Consider the following 8,550-nt stretch of genomic DNA (forward strand, 5'->3'; position numbering starts at 1 on the left):
AATTTCGATAATCCCCCCAAGAACTTCGATTTGCTGATCGATATCTTCTTGTAGCTGTTCAGTTAAAGACAAATGCTCATTTCTACCTCTTACAGAACGTATCTGTTGACAGCCATTTAAATCATCATCTGACCTTACTCTTTTACCCGCCATTTTTAAAAATAGTATTACCCGTTAGACAGATTCTCCTCTGATTACACACTAAAATAATCAAACATACAAATAAGAACACCCCTTATTTCCTGCAAAATAAAAACAGTATCTGAAGAAAAGCAATTAAAAACCCTTAATTCCTGCAAAATAAACACAGTAGTTAGAATGCACAAAATACACACTAAAATAATCAAACATACAAATAAGAACAACCCTTATTTCCTGCAAAATAAACACAGTAGCTGAAGAAAAGCATTTCAAATTACCCTTAATTCCTGCAAAATAAACACAGTAGCTAGAATGCACAAAATACACATTAAACCCCTACACCAATAGCAGCTCTAGAAGCAATGTTAAAATAAACCTTAATTCAAACAAAAAGTATATCAAGAAATCATTTTGTTTTTAAGAATACTAAATAGTCGTTAATTCCGGACAACAACGACTCAAGAACAGTTTTTTAACCTTAATTAAAGTCTACCATTGTGTAAAATAGCGCGATTAAGATTAGCCAATAATCTTACCATTAGTTGTCTATTGTGGCGTTCATTTTCATGGCTCTGTACACTCCTTTGTAATGTCCCTTCAAGATTGTCTGTACGTTCCAACAGTACCCTGTTTAACGAACCTTGCTCCGCTGAATTGGATAATAAAGTGTCAATACATCCATACATCCGTCTCGTTAGTTCACTGTGGATGTTCAGGCTTTCTTGCATCTGGCGACATTTTTCACTTATCTCCAGCATCAACTCATGGTTAAAGTGATACTGGTTGGATGGTAGATCCACAGATGATTTCACCGGAACAATTAAATCCTCCGTAGTAGATGACCCTTGAACCCCGGATGAAGTTACGACTTCGCTGTTGTCTGTTAAAATGACCTCAGGTATATTTTTGATGGCCTCCGAGATCTCTTCCAAAACACTGCTCCAAGTTTCCGTACCATCACCCCTCAGTACATCTTCCGTGTAGAAATCTGTTTAGACGTAGTACAAAATATAGAACCATATTAGTACTCCATAAAACATATTTACAAATCCTAAATAAATAATAGCTAAATAGTCACACTTACCAACTGCTTGAATAGCTTGCTGGGGAACGTTTTGATCCGCTGGTATCGAATTTATAGCGACACGTCTGCGTTTTCGACTGAGCCTGTTAACCGGACTCGGAGAAATTGAAGACGTTGTTGGATTCGCAAACCCTGGTTGTGTAACAAATGCTACATTATCAACCCCGGGGAAAGAAAAATAAAGAACAAGATAGTTTTTTTTTTTTTTTTTTTCATTTTCAAACTGATTTTAGACAATATATATTTTATTTATTTTTCTCAGAAAAGAGATGTTACATAAAGTATACCTTGCAAATCGCTGTGTGCAGCACTTGTTTGAGGGGCATCAGTATTTACTATATTGAAATAAAAATATATCAAATTTTAAACATCACACATAGATACAAACGTAAAAGAATACGACTTTTTATTTTGAAGATAAAACATAGCCTACCTTGCAAATTGCTATTAGCATTATCGCTTTGAACTGCGGCAGTAATCAATTCAGCATTTACTATATAGAATTAAAAATAAAACCAAATATAAATAAAACATTTATAAATCTACCATTTTTCGAAAATAATAGTATATCGAGATGAAATAATACTCACAAAGCAGATCAATTTGGTCAAATGCTGCTGCTTCCGCAGATCCTGCATCGTACACAGAGATTATTTAAATCCTGTTAAACGTTAAAGTTAAACAAATAAGTATATTTAACAAGGAAACTACCTTAATAAATGTAACTTTACTTACCAACTAGATTCGAAGTCATTGTTTTAAAATATGTGTAGAGTAGAGTCTTCGTCGGGGGCCGATGTTGCAATGTATTCTAAAAGCGCGCGAAGGCCTAATGAATGAAGGAGGAGGGCAGTAACTCCCCCTGATGTGATTTGTATATTTGCATGAATACCAAGAACCTCCCTAATTTACTTTATGACTTTTAATAGTAAAAACAAAATGACGACCGTTGCTCCATATGCATGGGAGCCACAAGGGGGCAGTAGAATATCATGCATGATGAATAGAAAAAAAAATTGGTTTAATTAATCTTTGACTTAACCCATGGACGCTAAACCTGTACCATCGCACATTTATCGCTTAACATACATATTACATTGTGAACCATTCTTAAATGAACGGGAATAAAACATGTCGGGACATATCCTTTAATTAAAAGGTATATCATTGTACATTGATTGGGGGGGGAGATCATCCTTCTTATCAAAGTCTCAAACGCTTTCACCATTTTAGAGATAAAAGACTTAAACTTGGAACCCTCTCATTTCTTAAGAGATAACATCACACACAGATATTTAATTGAAAACTCTCTATATTATAAAACGTAATCACAGCTTACAGACTTTATGTTATGTTACGCATCAGGACTCATTGCCAAACTCCAGTGTTATAAATACAGAATACAACCCTAAGAATAACAGAAAACCTCAGCCTTTGATCACCAAGTCATAAAAACACACAATTATAAACTCTGTTCGTGTCATCTTGATAAGAAAGACAGACCCCTAGCTTCATGCAGTGTTTTAGAGACATATAAGTTTGCCATACTGTGAGGGTTAGAGATATTGAAGATAGAGCCAGGAACCAGAAAAAACCCGGCCTTTGATTACAAAGTCATAAAAACACCCAATTATAAAGTTTGTTTGGTACATGTTGATAAGAAAGACAGACCGCTAGTTTCATGCTGTTTTGAGACACACACCCGCTGTTAGTCTAGCCATAAGAAACCAACATTTGTCAGAGGGTGTGGGGGTCATGTAGACAGGACATGAACCAGGCATCAGAACAAAAACTTTTAAACTACTCTTAGAAGAACCATCACTCCGCATAACACAATTTAATTTACTCTCTCTCCCTCTCTAATATACAATGCATCCACATCAGACTGATTTCACACCATGTTTTTTGCTTGTTAAAAGATCTAGTGTGAATGGGAGGGAGGGGTACTCAGGTAATGATGGGGGACAAAGAAAACTCACAACATTAACCCGTAGTTCATCTCCATTTGAGCATCTGACTGCAAACGACCCACCCCAACAAAACACGGGTATTTTCTTTTTAAAAACTTAAAAAGCTGACTATTTTAAACTAGCAGATAACCCCGAAAAAAAAAAGAAAAAAAACCCCGAAAAACCCCATCATCTGATTACAAAGTCATAAAAACACCCAAGTATAAAGTTTGTATGGTACATGTTGATAAGAAAGACAGACCCCTAGACTTCATGCTGTTCTGAGACACACACCCGCTGTGAGTCTAGCCATAAGAAGCCAACATTTGTCATATGGTGTGGGGTTCATATAGAAAGTACATGAGACATGCAGAACAAAAACTTTTAAACTACTCTTAGAAGAACCATCACTCCGCATAACACAATTTAATTTACTCTCTCTCCCTCTCTAATATACAATGCATCCACATCACACTGATTTCACACCATGTTTTTTGCATGTTAAAAGATCTAGTGCGGATGGGAGGGAGGGGTACTCAGGTAACGAGGGGGGACAAAGAAACTCACAACATTAACCCGTAGTTCATCTCCATTTGAACATCTGACTGCAAACGACTCACCCCCACAAAACACAGGGTATGTTCTTTTAAAAACTTAAAACCTTACTTCAAAATATTTAATCTTATTTCAGTTAAACACTATTTAGCTAGCATCAGTTCTTATTAATTTTTTAACTCCTTTTATGTCATTTCATCCATAGAGATTATGGTCAAAGACCATTCATTCTGAAAAAAGTTCATAATGTTTTAAAAAAGTTATTTTTAAGCTTAAAAATCTCAACCTGACTATTTTGTCTTATTTATTTGTTCACTATATATCTATTTTATTAAACATGCTTCTTGTATTCTTTAACTCTTTATTGCCCTCATTCACAGGAGTTCAATGTTTGGTCAATGACATCCTGTGAAGGGGGGGTGTGTGACAGCGAGGTCTGGACATTACAAACATCTTTTATGATCATCAACAAAGGTCATAAATGTACACACGTTGCACGATCAAAGGGGGTCATAATCATAAAACACAGCAGGGGGCCATAAATTAGGGGGTCAAACGAGGTCATAATCATAAAAACACAGCAGGGGGCCATAAATTTGGGTAATAAATCACAATTTTTGACACACGGTGTATCATATTTACTACTGATATTAAAGTCACAGACGACAAGGACTCTATCTGCGGCCAGTACTAATTCTGATAAGAACCCACCAAAATCTTTAATAAAATCTGTGTGGTGCCCTGGAGGTCTATATACAATAGCTAGGATAAATTTTAAAAATGTTTTGTCCTTAGTATTAGGTGTCGATACGTGAAGTACCATGACTTCAAAAGAATTGTATTTAAAATTAGACTTCTGAGAGGTGATAAAAGAATTATTGTAAAGTGCAGCGACACCTCCCCCTCTACCTTTTAGACGAGGCTCGTGTTTATAGTAACAATCTTGGGGAACGGATTCATTTAGAGTAATATAATCATCTGGCTTTAGCCATGTTTCTGTCAAACAAAGCATGTCTATTTTATGATCGGTTATCAAATCGTTAACAAAAAGTGCTTTATTTGAGAGAGATCTAATATTAAGCAATCCGAGTCGTAACAGCACTGTTAGATGTCGCTGTAGATTTAGCAGCACATTACTGTAAAAATCAACAGTAAAATACTGTATTTGTATATTACAGTAAAATACTGCAGTTCATAATGCATTCTGGGTAATTTTGATTGAGCGGGAAACTTTTACAGTATATTTTGGTCTGGCTGTAACCTTGCTGTAATGTGCACACAGAGCACAACTCCTGGCTGCAGCAAGAGGAGAATATTCAATTCGATTTCGGGCAGTTCGGTAAGTTTGCAGTCTGGTTTATTTTATGTGTTTCATGCAAAGCTATTATTTAGTTTTAGCATTTTGCACAACAGTTAGTCAAAATGTTATTTTAAACGTGGACTGAGAGAGAAAACGTCGCCAACAAACGTTGCAGTCTCTCTCAGAAATTAAACTAGATGTCCACCCACTGCTTCAACACGATTTACACAACCCACTTAATTAATCATAAGGGTTTTGTCAATCGAATTGTTTAAGTTCGTTTACAATGGCAAGGTAGGAAATGACTTGTATTTGGCAATAGATAAACTCCCGTTAACCAATTTACTCCCGTTAACCCATTGAACTAAGACTCCTCGCGAGCTCGGTCTTGGTGTCCCAGCTTAGGGACGCTTATCTTGGCTTTCCTCTGTTCATTCACGGGCAGGGAGAAGTAGCACCAGTATTCAGTTCGACCGTATGACAGACTGACTCGTGAATTAGCTGTGCATGTGCTAAAACAACATTTTCATATCAACTCATCGCTATTTGCGTCTTCTCTTAAATGTAAGAATACTGTTTGGATAAATGAATAACAACATTGTTTGTCTTAATAGACTCGACAGGTTCTATCTCACGCTCTCAACGGCCCAAATCGCATGTGAAATAACAAAGGCACTGTAAGTAGACAACACAGCACCAAACTGCTCCACACGAAGTGAAACGTAATATTTAACAGAGATGAGTGCGATCTATACAGATTACTGCTGTTTTCATTAAGGTACTATGTGAATAAATGGGTTTGCGGTGTTATTACGGTTTACGGTATATCAGTAAAAAGTAGAGATTAGGTTCTTTCGAGTGATTTACATTCAGTTGGCCAATAAGTATTATATGCATACTATGTATGCATATTTGTAGCAATTACAACACTTAAAACAAGTTTTCAAAGACTCAAATCATTGCACGTACTTTGTTAACGAGCGATGCTGGCTCCGCCTTTACGTAATGACTCTTTAAGTCGGAGAGAGGAGCGCAATCAGCTTGAAAATGCATTTTCGAAACCACATTGAATTTCGCTACACCCAAACTATTTCCGTATGTAACCAAAAATCCAACCCCAAATATCTAAACTCTTAATATAAATGCATAGGCCTAAAGGGGAAACATTTAAAATGATCATTTTGCTTCATTTTTGCTCGGCTATTTTAAATGTATTTAATAAACAGAATGGTTTCAAAATTTCAGCAAGTAACATATTTTTTTACTTGTCTTACAGCTCTAACGTGACAGTTTGGTCCACTTTTGCATCCTGGGTTTATAGGTTTTCTGTAAGTATTGACCATAATAATACAACTTTTAATTCAAATGTTTTACTAATGACTTTTTAGTAACACTTACAATAAGGTTACATTTGTTAACATAGAATGTTAATACATTTTAAAATTTGGCAATACACTTTTAAATCAATCGATTTATCTCTGTTCACATTAATAATATTTGATAATGCATTATGAATTAACTATCATTGATAGTTCATATTAGCTGAACAATTAATACATGTTATGGATCAAAACCTTATAGTAAAGTGTTACTGAATTCTCTTTCACCATTTAGTTCACAATTTGTACTTATTTCTATGGCTTACAGATTTTGTTATTTGTTTCTTAGTCTCACCATTGATATTCTGGCTGGATTTGGTCATTTTTGAAACAGGAAAGTCATCCCAGGATGTCCAGTTACAACTGCAAGTCATGTAGTTTCTCGACTACAATATCAAATGCTTTTTACATGTAGAAGTACACGGAAATGTGGCTAATCATCGCTTTATATGTGGAATACCTGAGTGCCCTTGCACTTTTGAGAAGTTTCAATCTTTTAAGTGTCATATGTATCAATAAAAAATATGTTTGATGCAAACATTGCTTGTATTGTCTTTTGAATTATATTGTCAAGTATAGCAGTTTTGTAATATGAATAACTATAGATTTATATCTAAACTAGCTATGATATATAATATTTTTTGTAATTAAATAATAATATTGGGGCAATATAGGTATTACAGCAAATTACAGTATAATACAAATACATTAAAACTACAGTAAAATACTGTTTTGTAGCTATACAGTAATATTTTTTGTACTGTAATAACATATTACAGTACAGTACTGTAATGTCAAATTACAGTAACTTACTGGCGTCTGTGCTGCCAGTAATTTACTGTAAAAATACAAGGAAATCGTTAACAGTGAGTTGAATATCTGTATTTTGTTCATGTTTGATTTGTTTATCGTTTATTAAATTACTTTCAAGAGGTTTACGCAATATCTTATGTTTGCTAATCCGGGGGACAGACACAGTCTCTATTTTATGTTGTTTGTAAAAAGGGATTATTACATGTTTTATATTTTGTGTATTCTGTAACGCGAGACGGCAAGCAGACAGTTGTTTAAGCCATTCTGTCTCCTTCCTGACCTGGGCCCTAGGTAGTCAGACTTTAGCATTATTAAGACTGTGTGCCAAATTTCTAGAGAGGAGGGAAACCCCATCCCAGGAGGGATGGAGACCATCTCGTTTCAACAGGTCAGGTCTGCCCTCAAAACTCTTCCAGTTATTTATAAAATCTATATTATTCTGCAGGCACCACTCAGACAACCAGCCATTTAGTGATGATAATCTGCTATAAATCTCATCACCACGGTAAGCAGTAAGCACAGTATACACAACTATTACAAAAGATACAAACATTCCCTGACGCTCAAGAAGTCAACACAATATATTTAAAGTTAGGTGGGTGTAAATCTCTGAAAATAATACATTTTCAAACTTTTTTTTGTCAAATGAATTTGGTCCTTACGGAAACATTTTATAGTTTTTGGAAGGCGTTACTAAATATATTATTTTTAATTATTTCAACAAAATAAAACAATTGAAACTGGTCACCCTGCCTAAAGGTTTATATTGCACCCGACTTTTGTGTTGACTTCTTGAGTATCATGGAATGTTTATATATTTTGTAACAGTTGTGTATGAGTCTCTCAATTCTCCTTAGAATAAAAAGATGAATCTCATCATTCAGTCACTGATGAAAAAGGGTCAATAATGCAGAAGATGCTGAAAAAGCAAAGATTGTGAAGGAGTTACACCATTAAACTGTCCACAGGTCTTCAGAAAAATCCTTCAGACAACAGATTGATCAACAACTATTACAAGACATAAAAAATTTCACTGATGGTTCACGTAACGTCGTATAGTATTAGGAACCAGTTGTGAAGGAATGTTAAGTATTGAACTGGCTTACTTTGATAAAATGTAGATAATTATGTGTTAAAAACTTTATGAAAATGTCTCCTACGTGAAATAACAGGGCAGTAATAATTCAAAAACGAACTTTTCATACATTTTGAACATTTTCTCTGCAAGGGGTGTGTAAACTTTTGACCACAACTCTACAGTATATAGGATTTTAAACTTCTCATTTTGATTTTGATGCTAGCAACATTTAAAAAATATATGGGACAGAG

At 34.9% G+C, this 8,550-nt stretch overlaps 1 protein-coding gene and 1 long non-coding RNA gene across 2 annotated transcripts; one reads left to right on the top strand and one right to left on the bottom strand.

The window, feature by feature from the left end:
- Window positions 1–1,979, bottom strand: LOC130409558 (uncharacterized). Its single transcript, XM_056733598.1, has 5 exons — window positions 1,961–1,979; window positions 1,816–1,857; window positions 1,513–1,560; window positions 1,226–1,375; window positions 1–1,129 (listed from the first exon to the last, which is right to left on the bottom strand). Exons 1-5 carry the CDS (start codon window positions 1,977–1,979, stop codon window positions 624–626), a joined length of 765 nt encoding a protein of 254 aa, XP_056589576.1. The 3' UTR covers window positions 1–623.
- Window positions 1,980–5,012: 3,033 nt separating this feature from the next.
- On the top strand, window positions 5,013–6,865 carry LOC130408945 (uncharacterized). Its single transcript, XR_008904808.1, has 4 exons — window positions 5,013–5,068; window positions 5,644–5,706; window positions 6,306–6,357; window positions 6,698–6,865. It is a non-coding gene; the product is annotated as an uncharacterized LOC130408945 (long non-coding RNA).
- Window positions 6,866–8,550: the final 1,685 nt, after the last annotated feature.

The sequence above is a fragment of the Triplophysa dalaica genome, chromosome 20 (genome assembly GCF_015846415.1).
Source record: "Triplophysa dalaica isolate WHDGS20190420 chromosome 20, ASM1584641v1, whole genome shotgun sequence".
Lineage (NCBI taxonomy): Eukaryota > Metazoa > Chordata > Actinopteri > Cypriniformes > Nemacheilidae > Triplophysa > Triplophysa dalaica.

Excerpts from the sequence above, each read along its gene's own strand:
- LOC130409558 (XM_056733598.1), bottom strand. Across the intron at positions 1,561-1,815 it reads TGACCAAATTGATCTGCTTT|TAAATACTGATGCCCCTCAA; the intron begins GTGAGTATTATT and ends ATTTCAATATAG. Across the intron at positions 1,376-1,512 it reads TGCACACAGCGATTTGCAAG|CATTTGTTACACAACCAGGG; the intron begins GTATACTTTATG and ends TTGATAATGTAG.